General features: G+C 39.4%; 1 protein-coding gene across 1 annotated transcript in view; it reads right to left on the bottom strand.

Annotated features, from left to right (window-relative positions):
- STK4 (serine/threonine kinase 4) overlaps positions 1-19232 on the bottom strand; it is an 88287-nt gene that overhangs the window by 55267 nt on the left and 13788 nt on the right. Inside the window, exons 4-9 of the mRNA XM_003787628.3 lie at positions 16794-16908; positions 14785-14949; positions 8478-8645; positions 5411-5548; positions 2895-3023; positions 2245-2431 (exon numbers count right to left, since the gene is read on the bottom strand). Coding sequence (XP_003787676.1) covers positions 2245-2431; positions 2895-3023; positions 5411-5548; positions 8478-8645; positions 14785-14949; positions 16794-16908 — 902 coding nt within the window. The remainder of the gene's footprint in view (positions 1-2244; positions 2432-2894; positions 3024-5410; positions 5549-8477; positions 8646-14784; positions 14950-16793; positions 16909-19232) is intronic.

Raw genomic sequence — 19232 nt, 5'->3', positions numbered from 1 at the left:
TGCATGCACAACACACGCTAATGGGTCAGCCTAGTTATGTTACATGGTGATTACAATCACCTACATAATTAAAGCCCTTAAGGCAAGTGCAATATTTAGTGCTCAGAGTCAATGAAATGAACTAGTGGTCAGCAGCCCATTATTTTAAAACCAACGTTCCTAACAAACCACATAGGTTACTTTAAAAAAGGCAGAGGAGGTGGAAAGAAATCTAGTACATAACATTTAGCCAATTATTTATGTAACTCCAAACACAGTATTTCTAGGGTGCTTTAATCCTGAGTTTCAGGGATGAAACACTACCTAGGGACACTAAACGAAGTAAAGAATTTAAAGAGACTAGCGCAGGCCCTGATGTTTTTCTAAACACTTAGCAAGTATCCATTTTTCAGGCTATAAAACAAAATGAGAGGAAGAAAGGATTAAAGAGGCAATCTAGAGCTCAAAGTTGTAATTTACTGGACATGCTATGACATCAGCAATATTTGGGGAGTTTTCCTGAAAAAAATAAATTCTAGAAACTTTGTAAAAGAAGTATGTAAAAATTCAAAATACCTGTAATTCTACTCCCAGCAATAACCAAAGTGGAATGCAGATTGTAACAAAGAGTCTAACTGCATTACAAATGAATCACAACTATACTGACAAGGGCAGGGAAGAAATAAGCTGACCCATTTAACTTGAGAAAAATGTTTTATTATAATCAGATACTGAAGGCTAAAGATAAAGACTGTATTTTAGTTGGTAAAGATGCCTCTCTTAGGGGGATAAGTTAACAATTCTTAAAAATACTTGATATGTATATGAGTCCTGAACAAATAAGTAAATACAGTAGGACTTCTGTAAGTTGGCCACCCAAGGGACTACAAATTGATCAACATGTGGAAGTGGTCAGCATAAGGAACTAGGCATACTGTATTGGTACATATGGTGTATGTCCAGTCAATGAAAAATTAGGTCAACTTAAGGAAGTGGTCAATGTAGGGAGGGAGTTAACTATGGAAGTTCTACTGTATATAACAAATAAGAAAAGTTATAACAAGGCAGATAGTGGGATTCCTCACTACTGGGGGACAGAAATTATATAGGATGAAAAAAATCAACCCTATCGCAGTGGGTTGGAATCAAATGTATAATAGGCTCATGGTTTTAAATACAAAATACATATTAAACTATGTATGTTATATATATGAACATACAAACACACAGATGGAATATAAAAATGAATATATATATGTATGTGTGGGTTTCTCTACTATATATATGTATATATTTTAACTGTGTCTGTTGAAAGAGCCCCAAAATAGTGATGATCTTGGTTTCTAAATACCAATTTCCAATAAAAGGAATCAGGGCTCCTTAAAGATATGTTTGCTTCCAGAACTATGGTACAGAAAATTCAAAATAAGCCTAAAGTAACTGGTAGTACTTGAACAAAAGAATGAGGGCGTGTCAAAAGTGGATAGGAGGCCACGTGCAGGGGCTCACACCTATAATCCCAGCACTCTGGGAGGCCAAGGCAGGAGGATCAATTGAGCTCAGGAATTTGAGACCAGCCTGAACAGAGCAAGACCTGCTCTCTACTGAAAATTGAAAAAAATTAGCTGAGTACTATGGCATGCTCCTATAGTCTCAGCTACTCTGGAGGCTGAGGCAGGAGGATTGCTTGACCTTTGAGCTATGATGATGTCATTGCACTCTAGCCCAGGCAAAAAAGCAAGACTCTGCCTCAGAGGAAAAAAAAAGTACACAGGAGCCAAGCTGAAAATGCCTCTAATAGCCAGTTAGGAAAATTTGAAAAGCAAAATAAATAATGATCTCATTGCAAAATTACCCAAAGAATAGAACAAATACTTATACATCCATACAGGTAATATTAATATATAATGGGATAAATAAATAAGCAAGGGGGAAAGGATGATTCTTCAATATGGAAATAATATACAAATTAATAAATGTAAAAGGAATGAGGGAAATAGAAATCGTATCACAGTGATAATCATCACAGGCAGGATTTACCCATGGATACTAAAAAGTGCATGAATTGAGGTAAAATGAGATATTTACAGCCTCCAACCTTTCTTTCAGCTTTTTTTCTACACAAGGCTCCAATGCTTTTACTTCCCTGGTTGTAGCAACAAAAGCAGGCACTCAAGACCACGTCTACATGAACCCTGAGAACCTATCCTCTCTGAAATGTTCATGTATTGTCTAGGAAGTTAGTAGATTAAATAAAAGCCTTACTTTTCATAGTCCCTTCCTCTTCCTCATCATCTGCATTGATCACCATGGTGCCCAGCTGTGATGGCAACGTGTCATCATGCTCAATCATAGTATTGGCTCCATCACTCATGGTGCTGGCTACTCGGACGGTGCCCATCTCATCACCCACTGCTCGAACCATCGTGCCAGAATCTAATTCATCCTCCTCCTGTAAAACGACAAAACCTCAAGTTGGGACTAAGATTTCTTTCTCTACTAAAGTTTTGCAATATAGATCTAAGAAACTGATGTGAATACCCTGGGAATGGCAAGGTTGTGAGGGCGTCTGTAAGTATAAAAGCTACATGTGGAGTATGGCTCCCAGATTCCCCAAAAGGGCATGAAGAAACTGGGTCTCAGACCTGAGCATTCTCTCTCCAAAATAAAATGTTAAAACTGAATAAAAGATAATGTGGTAAAAGAGTGGAATTTAAGTGTTTTAGGAAGCACTGGGAGAAGAGTGAGCAAAGACCCAGCAAGCCTCTGGCATGCCTTGCTCCAGGTTAGGTCACAGATACTTCAGACTCCCAACTCCAGGCTCATCCATCATCTCCTACTCATCTTACCTAGCCTGGCAATCATGTCATAACAAACATCAATGCCTGAGGCCCATGGCAGTGCCTGCCACTCACTGAGTTTTCTTCATCATCCTGGTCCACTTCCCGCTGCTGGGCTTCCTGGCGTTTCAATTTCACATCCATGGCTTCATTAATTAAGTCTCGCAGTATTGACACTCCTTTGGCACTCTTGACAAATGGGTGCTTAAAAAAGAAGGTGGAAAACACTGGAGACAGTTTATATGACACATAGAGGATACTTGATAACATGTGGAATCAATCAGTAAATCTAATCTTTCTTTTTATGCTTCAGACAATAGCTAAACCACTCACTTTACAACTCTGAGCAGATGCACATTCGAGCTTTGCCCACTTTTTAGCTTGGCTGGAACGCCTATGCCATTTCTCTATCAAATCTAAAAAACATCAATAGGGTGTATCACCTTCTAGACCAGTGATTTTCAACTGATGTGAGGATCTTAGGTATGCCCTAAAAATTTTTCTTTTCTTTTTTTTTTTTTACTTTTTAAAAAATTTCTTTATTTTTTGTTTTTTTATTTCTTTGCTTTATTGCTGTTGTTGTTGTTTTATTCAGAGTCCCACCCTATGCCCTGAGCAGAGTGCAATGGTATCATAGTTCACTGCAACCTCAGACTCAGGCTGTGGGAATCCCAACGACTCAGCCTCTGGAAGCCACTGGAATTATAGGTGCTTGCTGTGGCGCCCAGCTGGGTTTTTTATTTTTAATGAGTCAAGGTCTCACTGTCAATCAGGAAAGTTTCAAACTCCTGAGCTCAAGCAATTCTCCCTCCTCAGCCTCCCACAGTACTGGGATTACAGGAGTGAGCCACCGTGCCCAGCTGCCATGAAAATTTTTAAAGATCATTAATTAAATTATTTTGAAAATTTTTTACCCTTTTCTGATCAACATAATTTAAGTGTGCCACAGAAGTTTAACTATAGGTTCAAGTGAGCCCTGAGACAAAAAGGTTGAAAACATTGCTCTAGACAAAGTTCTGTAAACATGTTGAGAGTACGTTGCAGTTGTCACAACGTCTAGAGAGACAAATGGCATGGAATAGGAGGCAGTGACTCTAGCAATCCTGCAAAATGGGCAGCTGTCCTACAAAGCAATGAACTATGGCACGTTCTGCACAGATTTCAAATGTCTCAGATTGTATGTGCACTCTAAGAGGTAATTTCAAAAATTTTTTTCAAAAGCTACACAAAAGGGCCAGTGTTTGGGGAAGTGATTCTGGAGGAATAGTTTAATGTAATAAAGACATTGTTTAGAAATGATTGAACAGGCTGGGCATGGTGGCTCATGCCTATAATCCTGGTACTCTGGGAGGCTAAAGCCGGAGGATCACTTGAACTCAAGCGTTCCAAACCAGCCTGAGCAAAATCAAGACCAAGGCCCCAGCTCTACTAAAAAGAAAAAAAGTTAGGCCCATATCATGGCATGTGCTTGTAGTTTCAGCCACTGGGAAGGTTGAAGCAGGAGGATGGCTTTAGCCTTCAAGTTTGAGGTTGCAGTGAGCTATGATGACACCACTGCACTCTAGCCAGGGTGACAGAATGAGACTCTATTTCTAAAAAGAGAGAGAAAAAAGAAATCACTGAATAATTCATCTCACTTATTCTGTTCAGTGTCCTATAGCATTTCCATTCCAGAAAACTAATGAGCGCTTTAACACATATATATGTTGGTTATAAAAAGGAAGCACTGGGTCTAAAATGGTTGAAAACCACTGGCTAAGGTACTTATTAAGTCCTTAGCATACTATATGCAATACACATAAAGCATTGCTCCAAGTTGCATGTTATATCACTTAATCACTATACCATATGATGCAGGTACTTTATCCTTACTTTAAGAAACTTAGAAAAACAGACAGGTTAAGTTACTTGTCCAAAGTCACAAAGCTAGTAAATAGGGAGCCAGGATTCAAACCTGGCCAGTATGACTTCAGAATCCAAACTCCTAAACACTGAGCATACTGCCTGCCAAAGCTCGCCCATCCTTCAAGACCCAGGCATAGAAGCTACCTCCTCCAGGAAAGCACTCCTAGCCTCTCCAAAGTGGCCTCCTGCTATCCTGAGCTACAACAGCACTCACCAGTGATCTCAATTCTTGGCAGAACTCGACAGACTTGATGGCACACCTGCTTTGCAATCAGAAAGACCCAGGTTCTAATGTTGGTTCTGCTGTATGCCAGCTGAGTGACCCCAAATGAGTTAACCTCCCTAACCTCCATTTTTCTTGACCATATAACTGTAATAATACCCAGGCTTCACAAGATCTATGTGATAATTACATGGCATAACATGTGCAAAGCATGTGGCACACAGCAAGTGCTCACTAAACATCAATTCCCTTTCTCTAATCCCATACAGCCCTGTAAATTCTTGCACTGCTATCTTGTCCAATGATTTAACATTCTTTTCTACTCAAATACATCCAAAGCACCTCGGAGACAGAGAACGTGTTATATTTCTTTCCTGCTACCTCCAGGTAGGTGGCGTAATAGCATTTTCCGGTCAGCCAGTGCATGAAATGGAGAGAGGCAGCATCGCAGGGTGATTCATACCTGCAGGAGCTGAGTGGCTGTGGCTCTCTGGTCAGGGCTCTTCACAAGACACTGCCTCACAAAATCCGTGAAGTTATCTGACCACAGCTCTGGCTTTCGGAATGTGGGAGGAGGGTTTGTAGGAATCATGAATATTGCCTAGTTAAAATAAATGAAGGAACAAACAAAAAAGATTTGGTAAAATAAAAGTGAAGCTCCAATTAAAAAAAATTTACATCTGGAATTACATTTGAAGCTTGGTAAAATGATTTTTCACTTCCCCAAATCCCAACAAAAGTCTGAGCATTTCAAAGTAGGAAGCATGACAATTAGAGAACCTGATACGCCTCTTTCCCTCTCTCATATGGGGTCTCTGCCCCTAAAGCTCACGTCAATTCAGCGTTCTTCTTTTTTTGCTAACTACTGTAGGCTGCCTTTCAAAGTGGAAAGGTCTGAGTGTCCATATCCTGAAGACAATCTCACCCCTGTAGTTGTCAAGTTTTCTCCTCTTTAAAAGTCACAACCAGGGGGCGGCGCTTGTGACTCAAGGAGTAGGGCACTGGCCCCAGACGCCAGAGGTGGCGGGTTCAAACCCAGCCCCGGCCAAAAACTGCAAAAGAAGAAAAAAAAGTCACAACCAGACACTATGGGAGGCTGAGCGGAAGGATTGCTTGAGCTCAGGAGTTTGAGACTTGTCCGAGCAAAAGTGAAACCCCAACTCATGAAAAAAAGAAAAAGTCAGCTAGGCACCTGTAATCCCAGCAGTTTCGGGAGGTTAAGGCAGCAGGATGCCCACGGCCCGAGTGGGGTCTCACTCTTATCTGAGTGAGATAAGAGTGAGACCCCAACTCATGAAAAAAAGAAAAAAACCAGTGAGCACCTATAATCCCAGCAGTTTCGGAAGGCTAAGGCAGCAGAATGCCCACAGCCCGAGTCTGAGGTTGCAGTGGGCGATGATGCCACTGCACTCTGCTCAGGGCACAGAGTAGAACTCTTACTACAAAAAAAAAAAAAAAGCCAAAGAAAAAATAATCACAACCAGATTGTGCACAGTGCCTCATGTCTATAATCCCAGCACCTTGGGAGATTGAGGTAGGAGGACTGCTTGAGACCAGGAGTTTGAGACCAGCCTGGGCAACATAGGAAGACCTCCATCTCTATAAAATAAAAAAAAATTTTTTTGAATATTAAAAAAGTACAAAAAAATTCACAACCACTCCCAGGTGTCAGCAGTGATGAGGTCATCAACCAGAAATCCCCCCCAAATCATCAGGTAGTCATTAATCTCCAAAGCCAAGCCAAACCAACAACAAAAAAAAATTTGTGACTGGCTTACTGTATTACAGTTAAATTTTCGTATTTCAAAAAAATAAGACTATTACTTATGGCATTTCTAATAAAAAGAAACATGGTTTTTGTAAAAAATTTTTTTCTTTTTTCAGGATAACAGAGATTTTATTTAGGAAGAACAGAGAAAGTTTGGAGTACTTACAATGAGAAAGTTTAGAGCACTTCCAAAGAGAGTTGAAGTAGGTCCCTCTACAATGCAACTCTTTACAATAAGCAGCTTAAATTATATTCTTTATACCTACACATATAACCAGTAAATCTCTACTCTCTCCCCTCCAAAAAGATGGGGAGCACATGAATACTTTCAAGAAACTGTTAAGTCTTTTAGTAGGAGAACTAATTAATCAGAGAAGAGGAGGAGCTAGGGTTAGGAGGGATGGAGAGGACTGTGGGGCCCCTGAGGAAGGCAAGGTGGGTGGCCTTACAGCAGTGCTGTGATGAGGGCCTCCATGGGCAGGTAAAGCCTGAGCACCCTTTATAGTGCCAATACTGAGGAAGTTTCACTGGAGATGCAGACCATGGGCCCTTAACACATCTAGAAGTTGATGGAGATTGGAGAGCACAGAGCCTCCAGATGAAGAGTCTGGGGATCCACAAACCAGAACCTACAGATTCAGATACCTATAGGACGGGTGGGCATGGTGGCTCATGCCTGTAATCCTACACCCTGGGAGGCTGAGGCAGGTGGATTGTCTCAGCTCAGGAGTTCAAGACCAGCCTGAGAAAGAACAAGACTCTGTCTCTAAAAATAGCCAGGTGTTGCAGGCACCTACAGTCCCAGCTACTTTAGAGGCTGAGACAAGGGATCACCTGAGCCCTGTAATATGAGGTTGCCATGAGCTATGACCCCATGGCACTCTACCAAGGGCAAGAAAATGAGACCCTGTCTTAAAAAAAAATCAAAAACCTATAGCAACTAGGCAGAAAAAAGAAAACCAACAAACCAGTTGGCTTTTAGTAACTTGAGTTCAAAAACAATAGTTTGCTTTCCTTTTAAGACTATTATAAGGAAAATATTAGAGAAAACAGTGTAATAAGTGGCAAGTGACACTTAATGACACAATGGGGAATCATAGATAAAGTGGAAAGCTCAGGCCCTACATAAAAGAGACAACTGCTACTCAGCTCCAGCTATTGCCATGTTAAAACATGATGCCTAAGGCAGTCACTGTAGTTCAGTGGGTAGGGTGAGGACCACATACACCAGGCTGGTGATTTGAACCCAGTCTGGGCCAGCTAAAACAACAATGACAACTGCAACAACAACCCAAAAAAAAAAAAAAAAGCCAGGCGTTGTGGTGGGCGCCTGCAGTCCCAGGTACTTGGGAGGCTGAGGCAAGAGAACTGCTTAAGCCCAAGAGTTTGAGGTTGCTGTGAGCTGTGACACCACAGCACTCTACTGAAGGCAACAAAGTGAGACTCTATCTCAAAAAAAAAAACCACACGATGCCTCAACTACTAAAAGTATGTGTGTGTGTTGCACAAGTCAAACATTTCTATGGCCTACGTCCTGCCAGAGGGCTATCACTATAAATCCCTGGACCACAGAGGGGTAGATCAGACTTATATTAACTAGTGACTACAACAAGAGTCAGCGGAAACGTATCATCTACAGTGATACCACTTACCTACAATTCATTCATTTATTACTGAAATCTAAGCAAGTAAGCCAAAGAACTAACTTTCTAATGATGATCTGTAACTAAACATTCCAATGGCTTTCTGTCCATTTCCTTACCCTCATTGGGTGGATATCAGCATATGGGGGTTTCCCTTCAGCCATTTCTATGGCAGTTATTCCCAGAGACCAGATGTCTGCTACACAGTTGTACCCAATTTCCTGAATCACTTCTGGAGCCATCCAAAATGGTGTTCCTATCACTGTATTCCGCTTGGCCATGGTATCCTAAAACAGGAAGGGGAGAGACCAGCACTAACCTTTAAAACTACTAGGAAAATGAGAATTTTCAACAATAAAACATGCCTTGTACTTGAAATACACATAAAAACTATATTAAAGGGATAATCAAGAAAGTCATAGAAGAAATCTGAATGACCAAGAAACACAAAAAGATTCTCAATTATTAAAACAGAAAGCAAGATTGATAAAATTTCTTTAATAACCAGTAAGATAATAGCATAGGAAATCATGCTGAAATCCAATGTTACTGCAGTAAAAATTGGTATAAGTTTTTAGCAGGCAAATTAGCAACATTTGATAGACTTCCAAATGTCTATATTCTTTGATCCAAATATTTCTAGAAATTTATCTTATGTGCAAGTCCTAGAACACACATGCATGAGGATTGCAAAAATATTTGTAGTGAGGGGGGAGAAAAGGGAAGCAACTCAAATGACCACCAAAAGGCACTAAGTTAATATAACAACAGACACTGAAACAGCACATTAAAAAGAAAAGAGGCCAGTTGTGGTGTCCCAGCACTGTGGGAGGGTGAGGGGGGTGGATTGCCTGAGCTCAGAGGTTAGAGACCAGCATAAGAAGACCAGTATGAGCCGGAGTGAGACCCCCGTCTCTACAAAAAAAAAAAGAAAGAAAGCTGGGCGTTGTGGCGGGCGCCTGTAATCCCAGCTACTTGGGAGGCAAAGAGTAAGAGAATTGCTAAAGGAAGAAAGAAAAATAAAATTAAAAAAAAAAAAAACCCCTTCATACTAACATGAGTGAAAGCTAGCTAAAATTGAAAGCAAAAATAAAAAGAAAAGAAAAAGAAGATACATACACCTTTATCCAGCATGTAAAAAATGTACAAGAGGGCCAGGTGCGATGGTTCACACCTGTAATCCTAGCACTCTGGGAGGCCAAGGCGGGTAGATAGCTTGAGCTCAGGAGTTTGAGACCAGCCTGAACAAGAGTGAGACCCCACCTCTAAAAAAAATCTGGGTGTTGTGGTGGGTGCTTATAGTCCCAGCACTTGGGAGGTTGAAGCAAGAGGATTGCTTGAGCCCAGGAGTTTGAGGTTGCTGTTGAGTTATGACAGCGTGGCACTCTACCGGGGCAAGAAGTGAGACTCTGTTTCAAAAAAAAAAAAAAAAAGTACAAGAGATATTTTAAAGAAAAAAAAATTACATTAGAAAATGTATAATATGGCACTATAATATGGCACTGCTTTTGTAAAAGGAAAACACATATAAAAATGACCATGACAATAATAAAATAATAACCAATAATAAGAAACGCTGTTAGATCATAGCAAAGAATATTTGGGACAATATATCCCAACTATTTATGACAGTTATATCTAGAAGGCAGAATCACTAAAAATGTTTACTTTTCCTATCTTGTATATTTCTATAATATTCTGATGGCTTATATAAGCCTATCTTACATATGTTATCAGATATATTTTTATAGGTATATAAAAATGATATTTAAAAAGTCTTAGTTTGGGAATTAAAGAAGAATATGTGGATACAGTACACACTATGTCAAACAACCACCTGCACAGTTTCCTAAAATGGCAGGGCCCTACTAAAAGAGAACTTTCCTACAGTTCCTGTACAGTAAGAAGAGGATTTTTAAACAGAACTAAATATGCAAAAAAAACTTCTCATCATCATTGTGAATGCTCCCTCTGAAATATCTATAACTTAGATTATGCCAGTCAGGAGCAAATAGCAGGTAATACTTTTAAATTGATATTACTCTGTCAGTCATATGTAAAAAATTACACAGGAACTAACTTATGCTTAGTCATTTCCTCAACTCTAAACATTCTAAGTTGCAGGGATATTTTCAAATGGTGGTAGTCAAAAACTGTTTTCACTGGATTATTTCAATTAGAAATGGCTACCTGGAAGGCTAAATGTTTTTTTAATTAATAAAGTAATAAGTAGACAATAACCCCAACTTGATGTATGTTACAAAGTTATATTAGTACAACAGCATAGCAACAAAAAATATGAAGTCCAGAAACAGACAGGCCTATGTACATACACATACAGTCATTTATATATGCCACATTCATTAAAATGTCATTCAAAAGCAGAAGACAGATTCTGCAAAACAAACAAACAAAAACTACTGAGCATCTATCTAGTCATTTGTAAAACCACACTTAAATTTTTACCTCGTGTGGCACCTGTGGCTTAGTGGGTAGGGCGCTGGCCCCATATACTAAGGGCGGTGGATTCGAACACGGCCCCAGCCAAGCTGCAACAAAAAATAGCCAGCCATTGTGGCAGGCGCCTGTGGTCTCAGCTACTCAAGAGGCTGAGGCAAGAGAATAGCCTAAGCCCAGGAGCTGGAGGTTGCTGTGACACCACAGCACTCTACTGAGGGTGACAAAGTGAGACTTTGTCTCAGAAAAAAAGGGGCGGTGCCTGTGGCTCAAAGAAGTAGGGCACCAGCCCCATATGCCAGAGGTGGCAGGTTCAAACCCAGCCCTGGCCAAATACTGCAAAAAAAAAAAAAAAAAATTTTTTTTTACCTCATACTTTCACCAAAATAATTTCAAACAGGTTGAAACTTTAAATGTAAAAAATAAAACCTGGCCAGGCACAGTGGCTCACACCTGTAATCCCAGAACTCTGGGAAGCTGAAATAGGTGAATCTCCTGAGGCCAGGGGTTCATTCAAGACCAGCCTGGACAACACATCAAGACCCTATTTCTACAAAAAATGTTCTTAGAAATTTAGCCAGTTGTTGTGTTCTCACCTAGCAGGTATAATGTAGGGGTAAATGGCACAAATCCTCGGTGAGGGGCACAACTACAACCTGGATGCTACAGAACAAATGCAAACAAGGTAACCTAATCATCTGTACCCTCATATTACTTTGGGACAAAAAAAAATCAGTTGGGCATGGTGGCACATGCCTGTAGTCCCAGCTACTGGGGAGGCTGAGGTGAGAGAATTGCTTGAGCTCAGAAGTCTGAGGTTGCTGTGAGCTGTGATCAAGCAATCCGCTCCATTCTGGGTGACACTACAGAGCAAGACCCTGTCTCTCCAAAAAGCAAACAAAAAAAACTATGAATTAAAAAAAAATTTTTAAACCACAAGAGAGTGCTAAAAAAGAAAGCATAGGGCGGCGCCTGTGGCTCATTGAGTAGGGCACCGGCCCCATATACCAAGGGTGGAAGGTTCAAACCTGGCCCCACCCAAACAAAATAGCTGGGCATTGTGGTGGGCACCTACAGTCCCAGCTACTCAGGAGGCTGAGGGAAGAGAATCACCTAAGCCCAGGAGTTGGAGGTTGCTGTGAGCTGTGTGACACCATGGCATTCTACCGAGGGTGATAAAGTGAAACTCTGTCTCTAATAAAAAAAACAAAAAAACAAAAAAAGAAAGCATAGATGAATAGTTTTATAATGCTGGACTAGGAAAAGACGTTATATGCATGACATCAATGACAGAAACCATTAAATAAAAGGTAGACAGATTTGTTCTATATAAAATTTGGAAACTTTTGTAGTATTTTTTAAAAAATCAAAATTAAAAGACAACTAACAAATTAGGAAAAGATACTTCAACATAAATAACAAAGGATTAATAATTTTAACATTTTTTTTTCAGTTCTGGTTTATCTTTTTTAACAGATTTTGTTAAAGGTCCAACACTCAATTAGAAAAACTAACATGGCTCACTGGTTCAAGGACAGCCTGAGCCAGAGTGAGACCTCATCTCTAAAAATAGCCAGGCGTTGTGGCAAGTGCCTGTAGTCCCAGCTACTTGGGAGGCTGAGGCAAGAGAATGGCTTAAGCCCAAGAGTTTGAGGTTGCTGTGAGCTACACTGCTATGGCACCCTACCGAGGGCAACAAAGTGAGACTCCATCTCAAAAAAAAAGAAAGACAAATAAGATGAAAAGTTCATTTACAAAAGAATAAATAAATGGCCAACAATCAAATGTAAAAAATATTTTAATTGTTTTCAAATGGCAAGGAAAATACAATTTGTTATGCATCCAGTATTGGCATTATAAGAGCTCATTTACACGCTGCAGTTGAAAGCAGAAATCATTCCCTTCTAAGAAGCACCTTGGCAATATGCATCAAAGGCTCAAAATTGCATGTATTTCCTAACCCAGTTCCAATGTAATTACCTTAAAAAAATTTTTTTATAAATAAATGAAGTAATCATTCTACAGAAATACTACTTAAGGAAATGTTGAAAAGTTCAGATGTAAAAATGTTTACCACAAAGTTTATGTTCATGGATGGCAGGAAAACTATAAGCAACCTAAACAGGTGTCCAATGTCCAATTATAGGAAATAAGTTAAGAAATCATGATAATCCATAAAATGAAATACCTGATACCATCAGAAATAATATTACAGATTTCTGGGCAAGGATGACATTGACCAAGTACATTTTACTTTTCCTCCCTCTGGGCTGGGCATGATGTCTCATGCCTGTAATCCTAGCACTCTGGGAGGCCAAGGAGGGAGGATTCCTTGAGCTCAGAAGTTCAAGGCCAGTCTAAGCAAGAGTGAGATCCCTGTCTCTACTTAAAAAAAAAAAAAAAAAATCAGCTGAGTATGGTGGTGGGTGCCTACAGTCCAGCTACTCAGGAGGCTGAGGCAGGAATTTGAGGTTGCTGTGAGCTAGGCTGATGCCACAGCACTCTAGCCTGGGAGACAAGAGTGAAACTCTGTCTCAAAAATAAATAAATAAATAAATAAATATCCTTTTCCTCCCCCTAACATGATTTTTTTTTAAGGAACAAATCCACAAGAACAAAAGGAAGAAACCAGAGACAAGGGGTCACATGGTATATGATTCTATTTATATGAAATATTAAGAATAGGTAAATCTATAGAGACAAAAGGTAGATTAGAAGTTACTGGAGCTGGAAAGAAGACAGGACGGGGAGTGACTACTAAAGGGTTCAGTGTTATTTTGGAGATGATGAAACTGTTCTGGAATTAGGAAGTCTTGATAGCTGCAGAGTATCGTGAATACACTAAAAATACCGAACTGCACACATTAAAAGGGAAGAAAAATTCTGCAAGCATTATAGCAATAAGAACATCATAAGTAATTTTAGTAATTATAGTAATGAGAACATCATAAGTAACCAACCAACCACTAAAATTATAACTAAACCTAATGGACATTTTTAACATTATATTTTTCGTACCCCATAAGAGGATGTAGTTTTCAATGTAATTTCCTTATTAAGATTGTAGTTAAGACAACATTGGTACTGTTTACTTACTGTGCTACCAACAAAATCTTTCAAGGAGCGTGAAATCATAATACTGAATAAGCTTCTGATTTTTTTAAAAATATCAAAGCAATTTCTGTGCTGTTATAGTACCTGTGAGATTCCCTAACATGTCCTAGATAGATTTATAATGAAAAATTAAAATTTTTCATAATACCAATTCTAAACAAATTATATATTCATTCTCCCACGCATGTAAAAAACCATTTGCTATGTAATACTGTTGCAAATCTTAGAGTGTACCTGTTCAGACCCGTTGCTATATATACTTTCACGTTATCTTATGTATTTTATAAAATCAGATAATTCTAGACTTCCTGTTTTGAAAACATGGGTTTTTTTTTCCTCTTTTCACTGTGGTGTGCCAGCAAGGTAGAAGTAAGAAACTATAGAATCAAGAGACTATATTCTAGACCTAAACGAGAGTGTTTCCAGCACAGTAACTATCAAGTATTACCTGGAAGGTGAATGAGATGATGTTCTATCTCATTCAAGGAAACTTTTCTTCCATAAAAAATATGCTAATATAGTCCAATAGAGTAGAGTACTCTATCATTTCTTATTTTAGTTTTCATCTTTATAAAAATTTAAAAAAGTTAAACTATGTAACCTGGATCCCAGGAAAGGATCTAAAACAGTGGTTCTCAACCTTCCTAAGGCTGCAGCCCTTTAATACAGTTCCCACCCACAGGTTGAGATCTGCTGATTTAAAACAACCTACTAGCTCTTCTGTCACCTACTGGGAGGTTCTACAGTTTCTTTTATGACCAGAGTATTATATTTTTAAAAAAGATAAACAAAAGGAATTGCTCCTCAGTCAGGACAGAAATGAAAGTTATCAATACAAGTAACATTTTTACTTACTGTAAGTTGACCTGCCACCCCAAAATCTGCAAGCTTTGCATGTCCTTCTGTATTTAGCAAAATATTTCCTGCCTTGATATCTCGATGTATTTTTCTCATAAAATGAAGGTATTCTAGTCCCTTAAGAGTTGACTGCAATATTGTAGCTATTTCATCTTCTGTTAACTGAAAGAAGAATAAGAAGCTCATATTCTACCAGTTTATATCAACACAATAGGAAAAGGAGGAAAACACTAGATCCAAACCCCTTTCTTTTTTTTTTTTTTTTGCAGTTTTTGGCCAGGGCTGGGCTTGAACCCACCACCTCTGGCATATGGGGTCAGCACCCTACTCCTCTGAGCCTCAGGTGCCGTCCCAAACCCCTTTCTTAAATATAAATAGATTTTATTCAACCTGTCAATAGCAATTGACTGCTTATACCATCGATACACTGACCACTCCCTAAGTTCTATTTCCAGACCAGATCTCCCCCAGTCAGATTCATATATTCGCCCACACAACATCTCCAACTGAATAGCTAACAAGCATCATAAGCATAACACGTCAAAATCAAATTGTTTATTTCAACCATCCTACCCGTCCAACATCCTCTGCTCTTCCCACAGGCTTCCCTCTCTTAATAAAAGCCAACTTTATTCTTTCAGTTGCTCTGGCCAAAAACCTTGACTCTTCTCTATCTTTTAAGTATATGTCCTCTGTAACCACCCTGGTCCAAGATGCCATCATATCCTGCCTGAACTATTCTAATAATCTTCCAACTGGTTTCACTGCACCTACCCTTGACTCTCCACAATGTATTTTCCACATAGCAGCCCCCATAAACTTTTTAAAATGTAAGCCAGATCTGCTCAAAACCTTCCTGAGTCACTTAAAAGCCAGTCCTCACCAAGGCCTTACACATAATCTGGCTCCCAGCTACCTAGTACCGGGCTAATTTCATCTTCTGCCACTCTCTACCCTGCTCATTCTGTCTCAGCCATGCGGGCTTCCTTGCTATCCTTGGACACCCCTAAGCACACTCCCCTTTCTGGGTCTTTCCACTGGCCTGGTCTTTATGCCTACAATGCTGCTCTTCATCCACCACGTCTTTACAATTTGATTTCTTACTTTGCTGTCTATACCCAAATGTCACCGCCTCAGAAATTCAGAGTGGCCTTCCCTGCTCCATTTCTAGATCAATCTCTGTCCTTTATCTCCTTTTATTTGTCACTGCAGCATTATCACCAACTGACATATTACAAATCATTTATATACTTATTTATGTGAAATCCTCCCTGTTAGAAACTGAGCTCCGTTAAAAATGTCTTTGATTCATTTACTTTTATATACCTAACACCAATAAAACCACCTGGCACATGGTAGGTGCTAAAAAAATTTGCACATATCAAATTAATATTTGATGCCTATTTGTGTTTGATTAGGCTGATACACTAACTCTGAATAATGTAAACAAAGAAAAGCAGATAGGATATGGATACCCCAAAAGTCATAACTGAGTTTCAAAACGCCACATTGTATATTTTGCATAATAAATACCTCACAATTTACAAAGCACATTTACCTATTTAAATTAATTTTCACAACTTTTATATACATAATACGGGTATCATTATTCTTATTTTTCTTATCAAGACAAAAAAACCTAAGCACTAAGATTTCCCCTAGTCCTGCTCTCACCCACACACAATCTACACAAGAGCTAGAGTTTCCTTTTTAAAACATTTATCAGATGATTCTTATACTTGCTTAGAATCCAACAATGGTTTCCTATCTTCCCTGGAACAAAATCTAAACTCATTCCCATGGCCTACAATACCCAACATCATCTAGCCCTGACATGAGAGAGTAAAGAGGGGAAAGAATCATGAGGTCTAAACTGGGGCAGAGGAAATCCGACAGACATCTCTGTAAAGAGATGGTAGCAGGAGAATGCACATGAATAACAGGCCGAAGAAAAGAGATGGCCTAAGAGACCAGCTCAGCTGCACTGTTCTAGTAGGTAAACTTACCGTTTTATTTCGTAATCGAATGATATCAGACACAGAACCAGCCCCACAATACTCCATGACAATCCACAAGTCTGTATTCTTAAAATAACTGCCATAATATTTGACAACATGTGGGCTAGAGAGAAAGTAAGAGACAATATAAATTAAAAGAAACCGCCTTAAAACATCTCTATTCATGCTATTAAATATATAAAAATTAATCCCTTATCTCAAAAGATCAATGATTCATTGTTAAGGTTAAAATGGGCAACCTCCTGATTGGAATATACAAAGGTATAGCTTTTCTAGAGGGTAATAGATAACAAAAGGGTAAAAAATAGGTGGGTCCTTTAACCAGCATTTCTAAGTCTACAATTTACCCCCAGAAAAGAATTATAAGTACTCAGAAACAGTTACCATCACAGTTCTGTTGATAAAAGTCCCAATTTAGATACCATCTAAAGGGCCAGTTAACATCAGGAACTTTATTTAAGAAATAAAAATAAAGCCATGTGGCTCATGCCTATAATCCTAGCCCTCTGGAGGCCAAGGTGGGTGGATCACTTAAGCTCAGGAGTTCAAGACCAGCCTGAGCAAGTGCAAGACCCCATCTCTAAAAACAGCCAGGAGTCGTGGCTACTCAGGAAGCTGAGACATGAGAATCGCTTCAGCCCAAGAGTTTGAAGTTGCTATGAGCTATGGATGCCATGGTACTCTATCAAAGGTGGTAAAGTGAGACTCTGCCCCCTCCCCAAAAAAATATATAGCCATGTTGGGCAGCGCCTGTGGCTTAAAGGAGTAGGGCGCTGGCCCCATATACCGGAGATGATGGGTTCAAATCCGGCTCCAGCCAAAAACTGCAAAAAAAAATATATATATACATCCATGTAATGGACTATCATGGACCCATGAAAAATGTTATAAAGGGATATTTAATAACATAAGGAGACAGCCTGTTCACATAAAAAGAAAAACAAGCTACAAAATAGTAAGCAAAGTAAAACTCCAAAAAGAGATAAGGAAAGGTCCCCTTTTCTCCCCAGGGAAAAGCAGTGTTTTTCTTTTCATCTACATTTTTCTAAGAAGTCACACATAGCTTATAGAAAAATACACACACACACACACACACACAATGATCTAGTATAAAGAAAAAATGTTCATGATTAGACCTGGAATTTTAGGTCTCAAGGTTGAGGAGAGATAATAAACCTAAAATTTCAGAGAAAAATCAAATATCCCATCAAAATGAAATAATCTTCCTGCCCTCTATGAGGTACCAGTTTTATCTGGTTAGATAGTTATCAAGGCCAAATAAAGTTGCATAACAGCTGAAAAAGCTAAAACTAAATCCACTTCACTCTCAGTATTTCAAACATCCCTCCATTCTTGGGGAAAATGCCAAAGACAAGAACAGAAAGAAAACACACACACACACACACACAGAGAAAGTTAATGGAGAAATGGATGAGTAAATCTCTAAGGTAAAGATCACTATATCTGTTCTCCGTTCCCTAAAATCCTGTAGTACAGTATTTACAGGAATTAAATCTGCAGGCAATTACTATCACGTATTTAATGTTGGAATATGTTCTATGTAGTCCTGCATTGCTGGCTAGATTTTCCTGTACATGTATATGCCTAGCCTATCCAGGTAGTCTAAAAACTCCCAGCGCACAAGAACTCTGTTCTGCATTTCATTGTACTCCTTAGAGTGCTTAGTACAGACGAGGCTCCTCAAAATATCTCTTCTTTACTTAGTCTCTAAGTCTTATAGACAAATCTACAACCTGTTTGGACACAGCTCCTGTGTAGTCTATCAAAACTGGCTAAGTTGGCTCGGCGCCGGTAGCACAGTAGTTATAGCACCAGCCACATACACCCAGGCTGCCAGGTTTGAACCCGGCCTGGGCCAGCTAAACAATGACAACTGCAACAAAAAAATAGTCGGGCATTATGGCAGGTGCCTGTAGTCCTAACTACTTGGCAGGCTGAGGCAAGACAATCGCTTAAGCCCAGGAGTTTGAGGTTGCTGTGAGCTGTGATGTCACTCTATTGAGGGCGACATAGTGAGACTCTGTCTCAAAAAAAAAAAAAAAAAAAGTGGCTAGTTCCCAATTTGCCAACTGGAAAGAACTTCTGTAATGTACCTTATAGAGGAAGAAAAGGAAAACTGCCACCTTAATCTGGTCAATCCTAATCAAGAAAAATGGGAGTTTCATCTAATAGATAATAACCATACAAACAAAGAAAAAAAGGGGGGAAGAAGAGAGGGAAGGAGAAGAGAAATGGCTGCAGTCACAAGTCTGTGAGACTTAAGGGCTCCTGGACAAATTTCCTGCTAGGTAGCCCTACCTGCCCCAATATATTCTTTTTTTTTTTTTTTTTTTAGACGGAGCCTCAAGCTATCCCCCTGGGTAGAGTGCCATGGCATCACGCTCACAGCAACCTCCAACTCCTGGG

This window comes from Otolemur garnettii, unplaced genomic scaffold, assembly GCF_000181295.1.
Source record: "Otolemur garnettii isolate 467f Iridium unplaced genomic scaffold, OtoGar3 scaffold00023, whole genome shotgun sequence".
Lineage (NCBI taxonomy): Eukaryota > Metazoa > Chordata > Mammalia > Primates > Galagidae > Otolemur > Otolemur garnettii.
The sequence above is the reverse complement of the archived record's forward strand: the minus strand, read 5'-3'. Positions and strand labels throughout refer to the sequence as shown.